At 49.5% G+C, this 22,175-nt stretch overlaps 1 protein-coding gene across 2 annotated transcripts in view; it reads right to left on the minus strand.

Moving 5' to 3' along the window:
• Positions 1–22,175, minus strand: part of Ptprg (protein tyrosine phosphatase receptor type G) — a 703,035-nt gene that overhangs the window by 62,144 nt on the left and 618,716 nt on the right. For both annotated transcript variants that reach the window (XM_015993986.3, XM_006975079.4), the window contains exon 13: positions 12,628–12,760. In XM_015993986.3, the coding sequence (XP_015849472.1) occupies positions 12,628–12,760 (133 nt within the window). The remainder of the gene's footprint in view (positions 1–12,627; positions 12,761–22,175) is intronic.

Genomic DNA, 22,175 nt, shown 5'->3' on the forward strand with positions numbered 1-22,175 from the left:
CGCGGTTTTCTCACGCACGATCACAGGCTCCTGAGACTTCCATCCATAAACTGACAACACTTTAGAGAGAGGCAAATGCCAGTAACTAATACCTCCAGCAGCAAGGGGTAACCTGAGCAAGCACAGGGGGTAACCTGAGCAAGCACCCTGAGCAAGCACCAGGGGTAACCCTGGGGCGGAAGGCAGTGAATTCTGAGGAACTGGAAGAGAATGGCTTACCCAGCCTAGAGCAAACACCGAAGGAGACGCCTTCCCCAGAGTGAGCTCCGTTTAAAACTGTATCAGCCAGCACAACCTGGGCTGTCTTTGATGTATCGAGCAACGTGTTTAAATGGCAACCTTAGTGGTGCTTCCCTCCTGCTCCTGTCTAATGACTGTTAGCCTGTTCCAAGAGCTTCGACTGGCATCTCAGGGCCAACTCGACAGCAGGGGGCCGGTTACTATAACAACTGACAGCTCTCATGAATTCTGAAAGGCCCCCGAGTAGCCATTTGGGAAACAGTTATTGAGCAAAAAGTTGCCTGGGATCGGAGGCATTAGTTGCCACGTGACCCGGCTTTCCCTGAACAGTTGGGAGGAAAAAGGAAAAAAAAAATGGTGCCCACCTCCTGGAACACCTGGGGACCTCAAAACGTCCCCACCTCCCCTCCTTTCAGATTCTCAGGGCAAGGCAGTTTAACACCACTGAGTTATCATAATCCCAAACCTCCGAGGCAAGTCTTCTTTTGGCACCATGAAATGTGTCTTAGTCTCCCCGCAGGTTTGACACATTTTCAGGCTTGGGAGAGATGAATGATAAAAATTATTCCTAGTGGTTAACAATCTTGAAATACAGCCAGAGAGAGAAGTTCTAGGTAGAGATGAAGCAGTAATTAATTTTAGAAGAAAACAAACAACAAAAAAGCACACAACACCTATGAATGGTCTGTTCGTAGGAAAGAGAAAGGTGACCGCATAAGTCACCAGAATGACTCTGAAGCTCAGGCTTTTCTACCTGTCACAGGATCCCGAGCAGCTGGGGCCAAGCAGTGTTTTGTACATGCAGAACCCTCCAGAACCGGCCTAGGAAAGGCCAGCAAGTGCCCTTGCTTGACTAGGGAAGCGTAACTTGAGGGACAAACCGATGGCCATACTGACTGCACTAGGACCTGGTCACTGGGTCATACTGGGCATTGACCCCCCCACCTTTCCCTACAAACTCACAGCTAAGGCAGCCTCTCCAGAAGTCCTTCCACTGTACCCCAGCCATGTCGAGTTTCCAAAGAACTCACTGCTCCCCTTTACCGTGGCTATCCCCGGGGAGCACAAATGTACCCAGGAATCAGGCAGGAAGAGAAAGGACGGCAGACCCTGGCCATCTGGCAAACAGTGGTCAGGACAAGGGGTTTGCTCTGTCCAGCTTGGTGTCACCACACAGGAAGGTGACACCAGTGTAGCTGGGTTTTCTAGTTCACCATGCAATGAGACAGCCAGCTGGGTCTAAGTTAGATGTGATTTTCAAAGAGCACAAACATCTTAAAAAAACAGGCCAGTTGATACAGGTTAGTGGTTTGGGGTAATCTTTATTTACTTACTTACTGCCTGGATGTGGAGGAGGTGGCAAATGAGTGATCACAGGAAGGAGTACACAGGCCAACCACAAAGGCCTTAGAAGGTTCTGCAATACAATCCTAGCTACAAAAAACTAACATGATGAGGTGTGTGATCCTGGTCTCTCTTCCTTTCCGGAAACTGTTTCCTCTCTTGGATCAAGGATGTCTCCTTCCTGATGGCCTGGCCACTGTACAGAATCTCTAAAATCAGAAGTGTCATGCATGCAGGGAATGGCCGAGCACAATTGCTGTCCCAGGTTCTCAGGGGCTGCAGCAGGTTCTTGTTCATCTGAGACCAAGCAACTTATGCGAGCCTATTGAAAACCTTTAAAGAGTGGTAAGGCTCAGTGGTAAGAACACCTAACTGGTACGCACGAGGCCCGGGGTTCAATCCCCAGCACTGCACAGGGAAACAGATGGAACACGTGCTTTCTTTCATTCAACAATATTGGTGGTTCTACTAGTAGCTTCATATTTGACATCCCTTTAGCCACCTACCTAGAAAAAGCAAGCTCTTAGTAGCTGTCTCCCTTGCGGCTCTGCTCGGGTAGAAAGCAGGCAGACACCTTATCTGAAGCCACCTCCAGCAGTGGAGGAAGTGCTGGCTGCCAGAGCAGCAGGTGCAGAGCATGCTCTTGTGTGCCTCTCACAGATGATCTGTCATTGTCACCACTGTGTAACTGGAGGGAAGACCCACTTTCCAGAGAAGCACACGGGATCAGTCACGCTGCAAGCACACATGCCCTGTTCTCACATGCCCACACTCTGTGTCCATGTGTTCCTGCCTGCCCGCGCCTCCATAGTGCCAACACAAATCCCCTACACAGCTGCACTTTGTACCCTTTCATACCCTCCATACTCTGTCTCCTAGTGAACATCCAGGGAAGAAAAACACTGCAGTGTCAACAAAACTCACTTGTATTCATGAACAGCATTCTTAAAGATGGAGCTTCAACATGTAGGAAGGTCTAAAAATGGAACTCAGGAAAAAAAAGAGACCTTTTTCTACCTGCAGATATGACTCACTGATAGGAGCTGACTTGCCACAAAGTTTACAAATGACTTGGTCATATGATCAAGAGGGACATGAATTTACCAGATTAGAGCAGTCTTGGCCATATCAAACTTTAGTATCCTAGGATGAGAGGCTACAGTTTCCGCTTACAAAGCTTACAGCCAGAATCCATGAAGTTAGGTGAGGCCTATCTGAAGGAAGGCTGCTGTGTAGTTCTACGAAGTCCGTTTCCATGCTAGAATTATGGTCAGTAAGATACTAAAGGCATTAGCACTAAACAGCTGGGACTAAGACAAAGCAGGTGATATTATTCAACATCAAATTCTCAAATGTAGCTGAGTGTAAACATCATTATTGAATTCCCAGAACACCTGAAAATAGAATTATTTCTTAAACTTTTTATTCACATCATTTCAGCAAATTCAGAACCCAAGTTGATTCCTAACTAGCCCTCTGGTCAGGTGGCCATTACTGTGAGAACATCACGCAATAGTAGCTAATGGTTCCTTCGCCTGCACTGTCTGGCCCGCAGACGTGAAAGCAGGCTACATAAGGAATAACTGTTCCCATCATGCATGTTATTCCCTGGTCTGGGGCAACACAATGTAATAGCTCTGATGGTGGTTCATGGGGTCTGGATAGATGGACCAGGGGGCAAGAACACTTGCTGGGCCGGTTCCTATTCCAGCAACCATGTATAAGGCTGTATCTTCGGCTCGAGACTCCACAGTGCCCTTTAGAGCAGAGTTGGAGGACCCCTGGGACTTGCCTGCCATTAGCCCAGCTGTGGGATGAGAGAGCGAGCATGTCTCAACAGGCAAAGCAGGACACCAAGTGTCCTCCCATGGTCTCTGCATGCATGCACCCCCTCACATGAAGTACATATAACGGTGGGCTATGAAGTCAGGATGGCTGGGTTCAAATCCAGGATCCACCCACTAAAGATCTGTACCATGACATGGGCTGAGCACATGCCTGAGATGATAAAACAAAACAAAGCAAAACGGTCAATAGAAAGTTCCGGGCTATCCAGGCCCTAAGGGGCACAAACGCCACTTACAAACAAAACCTGCCTTCACAACAATCTATTCTAGGTGTACAGTGATGCCTGGCTCATGGTCGCTAATCTGCACTACAGCACAGACGCTCAACAAGTGGTATAAAGCAGCACACGTGGCACCTTGCCATCAGCCACCTCAAATTACGCAAATGGGAAAGGTACCGTCCAAAACTTCCCTCTTTGGAGTGGCAGCAGCTGCGCGGTTCACGTCTTTCCAGGGCCTTAATGCCATATAAGCAGCTTGCCCTGGTAAAGCCGGGATCCACAGCTCTTGCAGTGTGCTTCCTCGCTATTAATTCAAAGCCTGTGCTGTCACCACTATAGTAGTGAGGCCAAAATGGCACACTTTCCTCTTCCGGCATCTTTAAGACTGATTTTTTTCAACGTTGTTCTGACTCATTTGCAGTAGCTCTGAGCCACTGAAACAGATTGCAAGATCTGTAATATTTATCATGCACACCACTGGGTGCCGTTTGCTGAGGGAGACAAGCATTAACTTGGGTGTCCTTTCTGTGTCCTGCTCTATGACCCTGTCCTTTGTCCCACCACTTTGCACGGATGTCTACCTTCATTGTACTTTCTAGAGTGTTACAGATTTTGGGGTTTCCTTTATTGCAAGACCATTCAAGAGCAAACTGGAGCACCCTATTTGCAACACCTCTGCTAAAAGTATTACAAAGTATTTTCCTTTGCAGATCACATCACCAGCCATTTTTACTCAATAGTCCTGGAGGCGCCTCAGTAGTTCTGGGTGGACTCTATCCAAGATCTCTCAGATACCTCAAGTCTGTGCCCCTACTTTTTGGTTTGAGCAGATCTGAAGTAATGAGGTGGTCCCTTATTGGACACATATGCTGATATGATGGCTCTGATACTCAAGGACACGCATGTGTGGAGGTACTTCATAAATGCAGGTGTCCTCAGGGGCTTGGCGATTTCTCATTTCTCATGCAGCAATTGCAGAAGGTTGGGCCACCATGGAGGAGGAGCCTGACCCTGAGAAATTTCACGTGGGTGAGAAGTAAACCTGCCTCTGCCGGACAGGCGGACAGGCTGCTGTAGCTGCTATTAAAGCTTCTAGAAGACAACCAGCCCTGAGTAAGCAAGGATGGCTCCCAGGCTTCAGAGCTCTTTCCTGGGGGCTTGTGCCTCTCTTCACTCTGTTCCTACTCAGGGATGCCCTCCTCTGGAAATGCCTTCGGGCCAGCCCATTAGAAGTATCATCCAAACCAATTTTATTAACTTTATAGTCACCCTTTCCTTTTGGCTCAAAGTAGTTCTGCTCAGTTGGTTAACCTACATTTATACTATACTTAGCTCTAAATTGATGACTGAGCTATTTCTAGGCTACTGTGCATAATGAGATCATTCCAAAGAATAAACTCTAGAAGGATATTCCTAACATTTTTTCAAATACTGTCTTATGCCACAGTGAGACTACTGGAAACTATGTACAGCCAGCTATCAAAATAAAAGGTATTTATTTTCATCTAGAGATTCCATTTTCTCACTTCCAAACACTTTAGGTATACGAGGACCCAGAATTATGTTTCTATTTTTCCTTAAAGTCAGATCTGGTATAACACCATGGCACATGTATACTTAGCCCCCATCCGCTACCCAGGGCAGCTGTTTCTCACAACCTATATTGCCTGCCCATATGCACTCAGTGGCATGTTTCTGAACTACTTTACTGGTAAGGAAATTGACACTGAAAGATGAATCTGCATTGAAGGTAGTACTTCTTAATGGCCTCTCCCTAGTATGTCCCTCAGCTCCCATTATAGACAGGCCTAGAATCTCCAAGCCCAATACAACTTTTATACCTGACACATGCTGAGTCTGCATCTCTCTCTCTCTCTCTCTCTCTCTCTCTCTCTCTCTCTTTCTCTCTCTCTCTCTCATACGCGCGCGCGCGCGCGCGCGCGCGCACACACACACACACGCACACGCACACACATGCACACACACAGAGTTTAATATACAAAAGAATTTTTCAGCTCCCCAGAACCACATTTCACCCTTTGGGAATGACAGCAACCTTTGGTAAGAATAGATGTGCACTGTCCACAGAGGCTATAGGTATGATGGAGTCCAGCTTCAAATCCAGGCTTTGACCTGTGTTCCTACCTCACCGTTGTACAGTACTACCTCTCAGGGGCTGCCTCCTGCACCTGCAGCTCCCCCAGTGTCCTCCAGTTGTTCTTAGCACGATGGCATCCAGTACTTGTGGTGCCCCTGCGGTCTGTTCCCATGACACTGAGTCAGCGTGTCTGTTTGCGGAAGGCCGTTCTCTCTCCAGGCTCGTCCCTCTCCAGCTTCCTCCTTGACTTTTTGTTTTTGTTTTTGTTTTTCAAGACAGGGTTTCTCTGTATAGCTTTTGGAGCCTGTCTTGGAACTCACTTTGTAGACCAGGCTGACCTGTCTCCCGAGTGCTGGGATTAAAGGTGTGAAGCCACCACCGCCCGGCCCTTCCCTGACTTCTGACTGTTCAGCTGTCAGCTTTCCAGGGAGCTTCTCCTGGACCCGACTTTCCTCCCAGGCTCTGCTGAAGCCCAAAGTACACTTAGCCTTCCATGGACATTCTCCATACTTCATGATGTCACACACCCAATTCTGTAATGAACCCTGAGGGTCAGAGGGCTTTGTGACTGAATCACCAAGCACACACACCACAATGCATGTCACAAACTCCATAAGCACTGTATAAATCACAAGAAGTTGCACACCACGCCCACGCAATGGCAGAAGCGGCTTCATAATTACATAAGTGACAGAACGCTTGGCTGAACCTTCTACACTGGCTGTCTTGCTTCCCTGGACAGTCTCCTGAGAAACTGCCCACACTTCATGTTTCACTTCATGTTTTTGAGGAGACAGGTAGTAAGGCTAATTTTGGGCTCCAGAGCTAAACCCAGGCATGAGGGGCATATTCCAGTCCTCAGGCACCAGAAGACTCTGGTGGTGGCCAGATGACCAAAGTCAGACATGAGAAGCAGCATTACGGGACCTCACTGGAACTGTTAGATAGAATGACACAAGTCTAGCACGGGCCAGAGGGCTCCCATGAAGAACAAAGCACGCCAGCCATGTCCTCACTCTATCTCTGAGACGGTCACGCCTGATGGCCCTGGAACTTTCAGTGGAACGGGTCAATGCTAGTTTTTTGCCTTGGGCTTTAGGGAATTTGATGTGTGTGTCAAATACACCAGAAGGTGCTCTGATAACACTGTATTTTGCCTGGCTCACAGTCACTATTCAACAGATGTCAGCTCCCTTTCTCTCCCCAGGTCCCACCTACCACACAGATCTGTATAAACCGCAGGAGACAGTGCCACCCAAGGGTCTGGCACAGAGCCTGGCACTCACAGTGGACCTGTTGAGCATCACACTCTCCGACTGCACAACAGGAAACAGAGAGACTTCAGAGACCCTGGGGTCATCCTCACACTTTCTCACGAACCTGCCTCCCCAGCTCCAGGTGAACGTACTAAATCCAGGACACTGGCTACAAAACCCTGGTCCTGTGGTTAGGCTGCCACCACCGTGGGCTGCCACTGTGGGCCACCCGAGGACATGATCACGGAGGTCTGGATGAGCCTCGCTGCTCTGCTTATGTGAGTTCCTTAGTCATTTCAGCCATCCTCTGTCTCCACGCCTAAAAAAGCAGAGACGTACTGCTACTGTAGCTTCAGCCACACCACCACGGAGACACAAGTCTCTGCACACTGCCAATTCTCTGTGTGAGCTGCCTGGTGCTGCTCCCTTTCATGTTAACCACAGGAAAAGAGCTGGACAGAAAAAAGGCCTTGTCCCCTCCAGGCTGCCCTCAGGCTTGCCAATGTGCCCATCTTAGCACGAATTCAATGTCATTTTTCTTGCTGTCAGGTTTTTTTTCTTTTACATGTTTAGTGCACTTGACACCAAGCTTGAAGGGGAAAGTAACATACTTTAGCATGAACTATTAATCTGTTTTCCATTTGGACTAGCCAAGTTTTGCAGGAACATAGACAGTCATGATTTCTATCTTAAGAGAAAGTATGGTAGGTGGTTTAGAGCTGTCCACCCTATGTACCAAGCCCATTCTGAATCAAAGTGCATGGGGATGTGGTTTTCAGCTGCCTGTTGTCTGTGTCTGTCCTGCCACCCTGTCCCCAGCCCCTCTCTGTCTCCGTGGTCTGTGAGAAGAAACAATATGGTCTAGTTGGGTTTTTTCTTTCCTAGAACTGCCTGGTACAAGCGCCGTGTCCCACCCTTTCTATGTAGCCCAGGCTGCTGCAAAATTGCTAACAATACAGATTGTTCCTGAGGTTGCAATCCTGCCTCTGCCTTCAAAATCAAAATGCTGGGATGATATGTGTGTACCATCATACATGGCTCCACTAGATGCTGCTGCTGCTGCTTTTTTCCCCTGGTTTTTCAAGACAGTGTTTCTCTGTGCAGCCCTGGCTGTCCTGGAACTCACTGTATAGGCTGGCCTCAGACTCAAAATTCACCTGCCTCTGCCTCCTGAGTGATGGTGGCGTGTGCTACCTCTGCCCGGCTCAGATACTTCTTTATGGCAGGATTAGAAGACATGGTCAGCAGAAGAACTGCTCCAGTGGTTCTCAACCTGTGGGTCGTGACCCCTTTGGAGAACACATATCAGATCTCCTGCAAATCAAATATTTACATTACAATTCATGACAGCAGCGAAATTACAGTTATGAAGTAGCAATGAAGTAATTTCGTGGTTGGATGTCAGCACAACATGAGGTTCTATATTAAGGGTCACCATGTTGTGAAGTCTGAGAACCACTGTGCTATGCCCGCGTGTTGGGAGTTATTGTCACATACGTGGGGGTCCTGAGATGAGCACAGTGTCTGGTCCTACTCAGTTGAGAACAGACGTGAGGACACACAGCTAACATGTGCACCCTCACATTCTGCTAAGCCTTCCCTCCAAGTCCCCCTGCAGTGATGGATGCTCACCACTCACTCAAGGACCCCTGCAGTGATGGATGCTCATGGACCAAGTACCCCTGCAGTGATGGATGCTCACCACCCAAGGACCCCTGCAGTGATGGATGCTCACCACCCAAGTACCCCTGCAGTGATGGATGCTCACCACCCAAGGACCCCTGCAGTGATAGATGCTCACCACTCACTCAAGGACCCCTGCAGTGATGGATGCTCACCACCCAAGTACCCCTGCAGTGATGGATGCTCACCACCCAAGGACCCCTGCAGTGATGGATGCTCATGGACCAAGTACCCCTGCAGTGATGGATGCTCACCACCCAAGTACCCCTGCAGTGATGGTTGCTCACCACATAAGTACCCCTGCAGTGATGGATGCTCACCACTCACTCAAGGACCCCTGCAGTGATGGATGCTCACCACCCAAGTACCCCTGCAGTGATGGATGCTCACCACCCAAGGACCCCTGCAGTGATGGATGCTCACCACCCAAGTACCCCTGCAGTGATGGATGCTCACCACCCAAGTACCCCTGCAGTGATGGATGCTCACCACCCAAGTACCCCTGCAGTGATGGATGCTCACCACCCAAGTACCCCTGCAGTGATGGATGCTCACCACACAAGTACCCCTGCAGTGATGGATGCTCACCACTCACTCAAGTACCCCTGCAGTGATGGATGCTCACGGACCAAGTACCCCTGCAGTGATGGATGCTCACCACCCAAGTACCCCTGCAGTGATGGATGCTCACCACACAAGTACCCCTGCAGTGATGAATGCTCACCACACAAGTACCCCTGCAGTGATGGATGCTCACCACTCACTCAAGGACCCCTGCAGTGATAGATGCTCACCACCCAAGTACCCCTGCAGTGATGGATGCTCACCACTCACTCAAGTACCCCTGCAGTGATGGATGCTCACCACCCAAGGACCCCTGCAGTGATGAATGCTCACCACCCAAGTACCCCTGCAGTGATGGATGCTCACCACCCAAGGACCCCTGCAGTGATGGATGCTCACCACCCAAGTACCCCTGCAGTGATAGATGCTCACCACTCACTCAAGTACCCCTGCAGTGATGGATGCTCACCACTCACCCAAGTACCCCTGCAGTGATGGATGCTCACCACTCACCCAAGTACCCCTGCAGTGATGGATGCTCACGGACCAAGTACCCCTGCAGTGATGGATGCTCACCACCCAAGTACCCCTGCAGTGATGGATGCTCACCACCCAAGGACCCCTGCAGTGATGAATGCTCACCACACAAGTACCCCTGCAGTGATGGATGCTTACCACCCAAGGACCCCTGCAGTGATGGATGCTCACCACTCACTCAAGGACCCCTGCAGTGATGGATGCTCACCACCCAAGTACCCCTGCAGTGATGGATGCTCATCACCCAAGTACCCCTGCAGTGATGGATGCTCACCACTCACTCAAGGACCCCTGCAGTGATGGATGCTCATGGACCAAGTACCCCTGCAGTGATGGATGCTCACCACCCAAGGACCCCTGCAGTGATGGTTGCTCACCACTCACTCAAGGACCCCTGCAGTGATGGATGCTCACCACCCAAGTACCCCTGCAGTGATGGATGCTCACCACTCAAGGACCCCTGCAGTGATGGATGCTCACTACCCAAGTATCCCTGCAGTGATGGATCCTCACCACCCAAGCACCCCTGCAGTGATGGATGCTCACGGACCAAGTACCTCTGCAGTAATGGATGCTCACCACTCACACTATTGTCTCCTCTGAGCTACTGACATACCTGCCTGGCCTCCAACTGCTCTTCCTCACACTCTGTGCTTAACACAGCAGCAAGTAATTCTAAAGTTAGACCACAACACTCACATTAGGCGGTGGTGGTGCACGCCTTTAAATCCAGCCCTCAGGAGGTAGAGGCAGGCGGATCTCTGACTCTGAGGACAGCCTGGCCTACAGAGTGAGTTCCATGACAGCCAGGACTACACTGAGAAACTCTGTCTCGAAAAACCAGAAAATAGAGGTCCAAAGGCTGAAAGGCTGTCTACACCCAATCCTTTCTGCTCTGGCCTGCCTCTTCCTGGCATTCTCTAGTACTCCAGCACTCCAATCATTCTCACTTCCTGGTTATTTCTGCAACATGTGAGGCATGCTCCTGCCTCAAGGGCTTTTACACTTGCTGCCTCCTATGCTAGAAAGGGCACTGGGTGGGGCTAAGATGGAGCCCATCATTTAGGTCTTTGCTCATATATGATTGCCCCAACCAGGATTTTCATGGCCACTCTGAACACTCAGAATGCTCAACTCTAGGTCCCAGCATGACCTGCTTCTTTCCAGATGTAGCTTTCTCCAGCTCACACATGGAACTCTCTTAGGAATGTCTTAGAGGTTGCTTTCTTGCCTGTCTCCACTGCAGCAGAAGGCCACAAGTGCTGAGCCACAAATGCTGAGCCACTGATTCTCACTGTTGCTTTAAGGCCACAAGGGCTGAGCCACTGACTCTCACTGTTGCTTTAAGGCCACAAGGGCTGAGCCACTGATTCGCTACTGCTTTGCCTGTCTCAACAAGATGCTCTGACGCAAACGTAAGAGAACTGATGGGATGAAGACGAGGAAGAACTGAGCTATACTTGTGGCCACTGGCTCTTTTGCTCCCTTTCCTGTTGCCATGAGCAAATCCCTGAGCAGACTCAGCTCTGGGGAGGAAGGATTACTCAGGGTTTTGAGTGTACTCTTTCACTGCAGGGAAGATGTGGTGGCAGGGGCATAAAGTTACTTAATGTCTACCAGTCATCAGAGAAGAGGATTCTAGCACTCTGCCAGCTTCCTACTTCCGCTCTCTGTGTTCAGCCTGGATGCCATCCCGTGGGGCAGTGCTGTCCACTTTCAGGGTGGATCATTCCTAGGGATTTAATACAATCAAGTTGACAACTGAAATTAACCACCACACTGGTCATCCTTGTTTGCTTTCGATGGCTGTGATGAATACCTTGACCAAAAGCAACTGGGTTGGGGAGGGGTTCGCTTGGTTTTCACATCTCTACTGCAGGCACCCGTGAGGGAAATCAGGGCAGGAACTGAAGCAGAGCAAAGGCGGGAAGAACCAGGGGACAGCTGCACACTGGCTCACTCCCCTGGCTTTCACAGCCACTCCTCTGGTCAGAGATGACACTGCCCATAGTGGGCTAGGCCCACCTACATCAACCAGCAATCAAAAACACCCACAGGCCAGTCTCCTGGAGGCAACCCCTCACCTGAGGTGCCTTCTTCCCAGGTGACTCTAGTCTGTGTCAAGATGGCAAAAGCCAAGGGGCACACTGCTAAATCCTTTTAGATGAAGGGAAGAAGACTGGGATGCTCCAGCGACGAAGGCTGCCTGGGCCGCCTTCTTGTTAGCCGACTTATTCAACTGAAGTAGCTGAGACTCTAGCTGCAAACTCTGGAACTTCCACACAGAGGCTCTAGGCTGGCTCCCGGGGACCCAGTGAGAACTCTCCAGAGGACAAGGATAACGGAAGGCTGGCCACAAGCCAACATACTTACCTCTCCAGTACGAAATGCCACATGATAGAGTAACTGTTTCGTGACCACCCAATTTAATCTTCACCAAAAGGCTATGAAATATTTTAAAGACAAAAGCTACCTAATGTACTGTGAGACTATTGCAAGGCAAAGGCATGGTCTGAAAGAGACCGGAAGCTCCATGGCACCCGCCCACTCCTTTTGTAGGTTTGGACAACTAAAATTCAAAACAGAAAAGGGATTTGCATCCAGCAAGCAGCCGAGCTGGGATGTGAGTATGGACCTCCCAGACTCTCGGGTAAAGTTTACCACGAGTGCTTGGACCTCAGAGGCAGTTCTGGCCTGTGCCTTCTTCCTGAGACAAAACATGTCTCCAGGTCAGAGACACAAGGCTCGCAAATGCTCACTACTTCAGTGCTGGACATAGAGGCCACATGTTCCACTGCCCAGGGGTCAGCACCGGGCTAGCCGCCCTGCCCACTCACCTCCAGTACACGAGCACAGCAATGAGAAGAACGAGGCACAGGAAGGTCAAGGCTGAGACCACAATCAGGGGGATGATCCACTCCATCCGCCCCGGGGAGGGGCGGCTGATCATTCCAGAGGTGTTCTTCTCGGCTGCAAGAGAAATCAACCAGTCAGTGGGCAGGCGATACTGAGCGCCACTCAGGGAGAACTGAGCCCTACCCACTCTGAAGCTGCACAGGGCAAGGGGGGCAAACGGCTGTCCTAACCCAAGCACCATGGTCTTCTGCAGGGGGCACTCCTTAGTGACCAGACGGACGGATTCGCTTGTGAGAGTAAAGTCATTTCTAAGGAGAGCTCTGCAGAAGACAGACTTCAGCTTTACACCGAGGACGTTTCTCAACCCAGAGAGAACCTCGGATGCACTCAGGGCCCAGAAAGGAAGACAACTGAGAACAGGGAATCAGCTTCCCCCTGCTCATAGCACGTTCCTGCCTCTAGACTGCAGCCACAGCCCTGGGGTCAAGTGGCAAATCTACCAACTGGTGGAGTTCCTCCTGGCCACCCAATATTCTTACCCAGCATACCTTTCTTCCAGCATCTATTATCTCCAGAAGCCTTAGCAGGACAGCTGAGTCGGTCTTGAACTATGGGGCAGATGCCTGGGAACGGCTAGGGTTGCGAGTGAGACACAGACGTAGACCAGAGAGTCCACGTGCAGAGGCAGGCAGGGACAAGGTTAACACTAATCTCTGAGGCAAGACCCCAACACTCCAGGGCTGCTGAGCAGCTATGTACAGCAAGGATCGCACCTGCTCGGCAAAAAGAGGTCAGCACACTGCCAGCCCGGAAGTGTCCCTTGGCAGCATGGACTACATGCAGGATTAATCAGGCTGTGTTTCCAAGGGAGGGAAGATGGGCCCAGGAAGCAAGAGATAGCAGGCCTTGGGAGCAGATATCTGAAGAGGTAAGATCCTGGCCTCGAGGTGTGCTTCTGTGTGATGCAGTGCATTTTGCTGGGTTTCCTGTGTGTTTACTTTTAGACACAGCCTCCTGAAGCAGGGCTGCCCAGGTGCTTCCCAACTCACTGAAGAAAAACCAGACAGGCAGCAAACCCCACTGATTAAAACCGCTAGAAGCCTCTCAGTGTTCGGGACTGCCTTCTGGACCCACTATCCCACTGCAGACACCCTTCCAGAGGGCAGGGATGCAGCAGGGGCCCCTCCAGGCCTTTGCTGGGAGGATCGGTTAGGAGGTGGACTTTTGAAGAACTAATCACAGGCAACTAACGTGGTGCCAGGGGAAGCGCAAGGGCTCAGTGGAAAAAACAGCACTGAAGGCTGTTCTCACACTGCCCCAGGGAAGCAAGGTTCAGAGCAAGATCTGAAGGGTGAAGATACGTCAGCTAGGCGAGTGTTCTGAGCAGAGGCCATGCGACTGTGGGAGTGCAAGGATGGGGGACAAGGATGGGGGACTAGGATGGAAAACCAGAAGTCAATGAACCGAGGCCTCAGAGGCTCAGTGAAGGGCACGGACTTTAGTCCTAACAGTGCAAGTTACTGTCGTGTTTGAAGTGAAAGTGAACAAGCTTCTCACCTTCACACTCTTCTCCACACACTGCCGTAAGTGCAAAGAGCGACAACCGTCCAGAGGGGCCAGGGGTGCAAATGAGAATAATTTTGCAGGGCTCCTCAGGGGTCAGTTCAGCCAGGCAATTACCTGGCTGCTGGTGGGAGCATTTCAAAGACCCAGAGGTCCCACTAATGGAAGGAGTGTCAGGAGTGCGGAGAGCAGAGGCCATGGGACCCATTAGCTCCGCTTTTACCCTGGGAAGCCCCCAGGTACTGGGGATGCCCAGTGTCTTGGTTCTCTCCCATCTGACAGAAAAGGATTCCTGCCTGCGGTCCACTTTCAATTCTAAACAGCCACTGGTATTGCTGCCATTCTAAAACCTGTAAGACCACCCCAGAACTGCTTTGGCTTTGGGGGACCATAGCAGTAGACGTGGCTGTGAGGCTCTGTGGCACTCTAGTTGTCCCTGAAACTGAGTCTGTATCTATGTTGGTGCTTCTGTCTGCCCCTTCCTCTTCCTTCACAAGATGACCAAGGTTTGTAGCCAATCTTCACAAAGGCCCAGGGCCAAACAGAGTGATGATGAGGGGCTCCTTGACGTCTGGCAGGTAAGTCCTCGATTTGCAGCCAGCTTTGGTAGAGCTGGCTGAGTCACCTCTTCCTAGCACTGTGTGGTGCTGTGTGACACTGTCCCCAAGGCAATGCTGTACAGGAGACCTCAGCTGGCGGTCACTTGCAGCCTGACAGTGCGGATTTCAGTCGTTGCCTGTGGCTGGTCTTCCTTTAAACACCTGATACAGGGCTGGGACCAGATTCCCACATGGGATGCAAGGCAGTTAGCCTCACTGCCAACTTCACAGCACTGTCCTGTCTTGTGCATCAGGGGCCTGGAAGTGGTCTCCACTTCCTGTTAAAATCCCACAAGCTGTCACGCTACTGAACCCTGGGTTTCTGCCCAGAGAGGACAGGGGGTGTGCCCAACCAGCCAGCCCTGCAGCACTACAGAATGTCTACCCGACAGACCACATTTCAAGTGGGAAGACCCACCTTTTGTCTGGATCTTCTGAGGTGAAAAAATCCACCTTAAATCTGGGCTACACCTTCTGGTGGCAGCCTATATAACGGCCATGCAAGAAGGAGGTGTTTGCTCTTTGCCTGCCCTCCCTCTGGATGTCAAGTTCATCCCTTAGCTGGCATTAGAGGCTGCTTCAGGAATCCAGTGCACACTGAAGACCAGCTGACACATGCAGCTTGTGGACCGTTCATCAGGAGAGAGCCATTGCTGGGACAAGTCAGATCATAACCTGTAAGCCACTCTACCAGACCCAGTTTTCATATACACAGATTCTCTTTAGAGAACCGTGACCGATACATGTCCCTCAATGAGAAGATGTGTGTACAATGTCTGGAAGTGTCCCCACATCAGGCAAATGGAGAGCACAATCCCCCACCGCCATCTGTGTGGAACCCTAGGTAAGTGAGCGACTGTTATAATTACCACTGCTAATTTCTCTATGCCTCAGTTTCGTCCTCCGTAAAAGGAGGGGACAAATCTGTCCCCTGCTTTGTGGAGTAAGTAGAGATACGACATTTAGAATGTTGCCTGATATGTGTCTGGATACCATTAGCTGTTGTGCCTGTCTCCATCACTATATGCTATCATCACTGGTATCATCACTCCTGCCATCTGCACTGTGAGCATCATCACCACATCAGCTCCATCACTCCTGCCATCTGAACTGTGAGCATCACCACATCAGCTCCATCACTCCTGCCATCTGAACTATGAGCATCACCATAACAGCTCTATCACTCCTGAGCTGTGAGCATCACCACATCAGCTCCATCACTCCTGAACTGTGAGCATCACCACATCAGCTCCATCACTCCTGCCATCTGAACTGTGAGCATCATCACATCAGCTCCATCACTCCTGCCATCTGAACTGTGAGCATCACCACATCAGCTCCATCACTCCTGCCATCTGAACTGTGAGCATCATCACATCAGCTCCATCACTCCTGCCATCTGAACTGTGAGCATCACCACATCAGCTCCATCACTCCTGCCATCTGAACAGTGAGCATCATCACATAAGCTCCATCACTCCTGCCCTCTGAACTGTGAGCATCATCACATCAGCTCCATCACTCCTGCCATCTGAACAGTGAGCATCATCACATAAGCTCCATCACTCCTGCCATCTGAACTATGGGCATCACCACATCAGCTCTATCACTCCTGAACTATGAGCATCACCATATCAGCTCTATCACTCCTGAACTGTGAGCATCACCACATCAGCTCTATCACTCCTGAACTATGAGCATCACTATATCAGCTCCATCACTCCTGAACTGTGAGCATCACCACATCAGCTCCATCACTCCTGCCATCTGAACTGTGAGCATCATCACATCAGCTCTATCATTCCTGCCCTCTGAACTGTGAGCATCACCATATCAGCTCCATTACTGGTCTCTTCTTTATCAGTTGCCCAGCCCAGCTCCAAGGGGATTCGATGGCTGCTGAACCTGACTCCTCCCTGTAAGACCGGAGCATGTGGTCCCACAGCACTTTAGACACACAGGGCATAGCATAGGAGTCTGCTTGTCTGTCCACCATAACGAGCTGCCTATAGGACACTGGAGCTTGAAAATTGGCCTCAAGGGGAGACCAACCACATTCTTTCTCCTTCAGAAAGACAGCTGTCCAGTTGTTGACTCACCTGTGACCCTAATGGAAGAACAAGCTGCTAGGAGCTACTAAGAACACATGGCATCCTCACAGGCTGTCACCTGCTCCCAAAACCTTCCACATGCCTCTGAAGACAAGGAATCACTGGGAGTTCCCCAGTATCTGTAGAAGTCTGTTCAGGCCCCCAGTGGCTGCCTGAGGATACAGACAGTACAAGCGTATATATGCTGGGTATTTCGTATACATAAAGTTTATGATACAGTTGAACCCATCAATTAGAGTAAGATTAATAACAGTAAAATAGGACAATTTAGAACATCCTGGAATGAAAACTTTTTCTCTCAAAATAAGAACCATGATAATAGGTAGTATCAATCTGATAACTATGCAACTAATGCAAGTGTAGGTGGTGAATACAGTAACAACAGAGAATTCACTTTCCAGGCAGCATGGAGTTAAGACAGTGTGACATTTTTTCAAGATTCTCATAACCACAGGGCATTTGGGAGGCAGAGACAGATAGATCACTGTGATTTTGAAGGCAGCCTGCTCTACATTATATAATTGCTAAATTCTAGAATTTCCCTTTAATTTTGTTTGGACAATAGTTGACTGCTGGTAACTTAAACACAGAAAACAAGCCTCGGGGACTCCTGTACACTTTCTTTTCAGCTGAGGCAGTGTATCTGACAGCAAGCTCCTGGGCCTCAGACCAGGTGGAGCTACAAATGGGCAGGTTTGTGTGTGGCTTTGCTTAAGTAACTGGCAGCCTCTGAGCCTCTGGACCCTCCCTCTATTAGAGGAAGTCAGGTGGTAACTTCACCTCCACTGGGCACATGAGGATTACACTGATGGCCTACAGAAGGCTGACTCTAAATTATGTCTGTATAATTCTCCAGTCAAATGCAAATGAAATCCCGGGGTCCTTGTTCAAAGCTCACTGAGGAGTTTCCAGAAGGGACCTGGGTAACATGACTGCAGACGTGGGCCATTCTGAGACAGTGACTGTGAGTGTTCACCTCGCCCTCACAAAGCTGCTTTTGACCACTAGTGGCCAGCGCCATTAATCCTGCCTGACGCAGAGGAGGGTCTCGAGCTCAGAGGACGGACTTGCTTCAGAACCACCTCCCACACGAAACTGAGCAACTGGCCAACAGGCTCTGGGCATGTGAAGAAGGGAGACAGGGAACGCAGAAGGACCTCCCTTCCTCTCAAGATTCATGTCTGCATCCAGCAGCAATTGAATACAGTGCCTTCATTCTGTTAAAAAAAATTCAAAAAAAAAAAAAAAAAAAAGAAAAGAAAAACAGTTTTCAGTGGCATATGTCATCACTGAATTAATGCTGTTTGCCTTTTACTGGCTTGGCTCTCATCCCAGTAGAAGCAAATAAAAACGAGCACAATGTACTATAAATGCTACAGGCAGAGACGTCAGATGGACCCAGCTCAAGTGCTTCCTGCCTTGAGGAAGGGCTCAGCTCCAGCCACAGGTCAAGAACTCCTGAGCTGTTACAACTGAGACCAGATCGGTCACAAGGCATTGCCTAGACAGAGAAAATGGCTCCCTTCTTCTTCAGAGACATGGAAGGAGGGTGCTCTCATCATGGTGACTTCACTGGAGTTGTTCTGAGTGACACCCTCGTCAAAACCACCCACTGTGAATAAAGGTGGCTGCTGCTGCGTGTGTCTGTGTGTGCACATGATGTAAAAGTTACCATTTTAAGCATTTCTAAGTATACAGTAAGTATATAACTAGAGCTAGGCGTCACCACTGTTGAGAGGCTCATCTCCCCAACATTTTGATCTTACAAAGAGGAAACTGCACTTGGTAAATCACAGCTTTCTATCCTGCTCTCCCGGCCTCTGGTCCGTATAGGAACTGAGGTCCAGGGTCTTACACAGGAATCCCATAGGATCTGTAGTAGTGGCTGGCTTATTTCACTTAGCACACAGTACTCAAAGGCTTCTCCAGGGCACGTGTGTAGCAGGGGTCTGTTTCGCTCCCTCCTGCTCCCCGCCCCCTGCCCCCACCAGGGTTTCCTTTCCAAGGCTCAGCAATGTTGCATTTTGGTGTGCATTCCAGCTGCTTGCTTCCATGTGTTAGACGTGCATTCCAGCTGCTTCCATGTGTTTGACATGCATTCCAGCTGCTTGCTTCCATGTGTTTGGTGTGCATTCCAGCTGCTTGCTTCCATGTGTTTGACGTGCATTCCAGCTGCTTCCATGTGTTTGACATGCATTCCAGCTGCTTGCTTCCATGTGTTTGGTGTGCATTCCAGCAGTTTCCATGTGTCTGGCGTGCATTCCAGCTGCTTCCATGTGTCTGGCGTGCATTCCAGCTGCTTGCTTCCATGTGTCTGGCGTGCATTCCAGCTGCTTGTTTCCATGTGTTGACTACTGTGTGAACAATGGGACTGAAACCCACATGTGCAGATGCCTCCTCAAGCTGCTGCTGGGAACTCTGGGATTAGAGTCTTACGGTCATTATATTTCCATTTTTTTTCTTTTTTTCTTTTTTTTGGTTTTTTGAGACAGGGTTTCTCTGTGTAGCTTTGTACCTTTCCTGGAACTCACTTAAACATCTGCCTCTACTGTGTCTCCCAACAACTGTCCATATCTCCCCTCTAAGAGTGTTAAAAATGGTCCCCGTTTTTTCCTGATATCTTATTGTTAGTATTAGCTTTAAAATACTGTGATATAGCTGGGCGGTGGTGGCCCATGCCTTTAATCCCAGCACTTCGGAGGCAGAGCCAGGCGGATCTCTGTGAGTTCAAGGCCAGCCTGGTCTACCTAGTGAGTCCCAGGAAAGGCGCAAAGCTACACAGAGAAACCCTGTCTCGAAAAACAAAAAACAAACAAACAAACAAAAATGTGATATAGTAACCTCTTTTACAGGGCCATTAGATTTTTCTCTATCTTCCTGGAGCCCTGAGGGTACAGTAGTTTCAGAGAACCAGTTGCTCATCAATTTTACACACAATTGACATGTGTAAACCACACTAGAGTACCATTTGTCTCTACTTGTACCCATGCCCCGAGTTCTCGTGAGCAAATCTCCTTCCCAACTCCACAAATGCCTGTTTACCAGACCAGACAATCAAAGGGTGAACTGTCACCTCCGAGAGAGCTTGGAATGTTAAGGGTGTCTAATCATTGCCAATCTAATTCAAAGCCTCACACATATAGCTAGTCCTAAACCACCAGATTGCTACAGAGATACTTGAACCATCATGTGAAGTATAGCCACATTGTTCACACAACAGCCAAGACTCGGAAGCAACTGGAATGCCCATCAGTGGCTGAAGGAAGGATACCAGAAGCACCCTATGGTCCTGAAGTTGGCTGGAGAAAGAAGCCATATACAATCTTACATCAAATATCCCGCCCCTACTCCCACCCCAATTCCTGATTCCAACCTCCTTCTTTGGGTTTGGTTTTTTCACATTAATAATTCACAGATTTTCTTAGTTCAAAGATCACATGGAGTATGGGAAGAGAAACTTTTGAGGAGCCAATACTCTTTTGAGAGGAAACTAAATCATGTTTGGCATCCTGAACACTGCTTTGGGTTCCTGAGAGCTGGTACCATGACACTCGTGGAAATGGTAAAGACTCACACTAGATACAGCTCACAAAAGGAGCAGACCAGTGTAGCTAGCCTCAGTTGAAAATTACCTATGGCATTTCTCCAGTGTCTTCTGCCATGTATTTTAAATGAAGTGCACTATATTGGTCCCAACCCATGAATAGCTCAGTACTGTATTTGTGACTTCTTCTTTATCTTGGAGAACTTGCTCTGATGCTAATTTTTTGAAAATATTACGTTTATTTTGTGTGTGTGCATGCATGTGTATGTATGTTTGCTTGTGTAGAGTGTATGTGCACTCAAGTGTAAGTGTGAAGGTCAGAGTTGGTTTTCTTCTAGCTCGTTTTCTGGGGATGGAACTTAAGTTGTCAGTCTTGACAGCAGGCACCTTTAGTGGCTGAGCCATATTACTGGCTTTTTGCCTTTAAATCGGTGACTCTCCTCTCCTCTCTCCAAATAATCTTCCTTCAAAGTACACTTGATAGGAATACCACAAGTCAGGTCTGTCAGCTTTGGCAGTGTTGACACTTTGGGACAGATAATCGCTCCCTGTGGACTGTGTGTCACTAGTCCCTGGCCCTTTCCTCGTAGATCCCAGGAGAACTCCCTGTCTAAGAACCCGAGCAGTCTCCACGGCCCTGCAGGGAGGGGCAGAACACCTGACTGGGAACTTCTGCTGTAACGGAGCCCTGCCAGCTTCTGAAGGATGCCCTTTGTGATGTTCATGTCCTACTTCATCTGCAATCATCTCATGCTGCTCACTCTCCAACTAGTACCAGAGCCCACAGGAGGCCCTGACGCATCATGCAGACTAGTCCTTGCACCTTGGATTGACAAAACCTGTCTTGGGCCCTGCTGGACCACATGCTGAGAACTGGACACACTCCTTTAGCCTCCTAAACCTGGGTTTCCTCATAGGTATGGTGGTAACCATGACAGCAAAGCCCTCAAGGGGGTGCCTTAGGATAAGTGACAGGAAAGTGGCTTCAGCATGGGGAGCAAACTCGAACCCAGGGTGTTGTTTCAATAACTAGCTTTTTAACGTTGGGTCCCTTAGAGGTTTTCTACACTTCCTCAAAGGAGCAAGCTTTCTGGATCTCAGCATCCTCCACTGTGGTTCAGCTCAGAGCACAGCAGCAACCTAGGAACTACCTGTGTCCCTTTGCAGCATTGGGCCATCTAACACCAGGTCACACATGCTGTGTCCTGAAGTTTGTCATTTGCCATCCCTGACCCACACCATCATCTTCAGCACCCAGCCTGGGATAGACCTAAAGAGGCAGTAAGTAGGTCCTAAGCAGGGTGTGATTTGAAAACCTTCATTTCCCTCACCTACGGAGGCAAATACTGACAAGCCCAGCCCTAAAGGATGAGCTCCCAGGTGGCATGCACTCTGAAATATTTACGCTATGGCATGCTGTTCTCACACACCATCCAGGAACTACATCAGCTGGCTTCAAATCTGCCTCACATTGCAGGCTGTGGCTCCTCAATGAGGACTCACAGGCTAGAGGTCCATGCAGCACTGATCCAGGGATGCCTGGGCACTAGAGGATGCTGGGCAAAGGTTTGGTGAAGGGGACACACACACACACACACACACACACACACACACACACACACACACACACCTCCAGACCCTAAGATCACTGCCAGTACAATGACTGATAGCAGCAGTCAACCACTCCGGTGGTGGACCCAGGGACACATTTA

The sequence above is a fragment of the Peromyscus maniculatus genome, chromosome 9, assembly GCF_049852395.1.
Source record: "Peromyscus maniculatus bairdii isolate BWxNUB_F1_BW_parent chromosome 9, HU_Pman_BW_mat_3.1, whole genome shotgun sequence".
Lineage (NCBI taxonomy): Eukaryota > Metazoa > Chordata > Mammalia > Rodentia > Cricetidae > Peromyscus > Peromyscus maniculatus.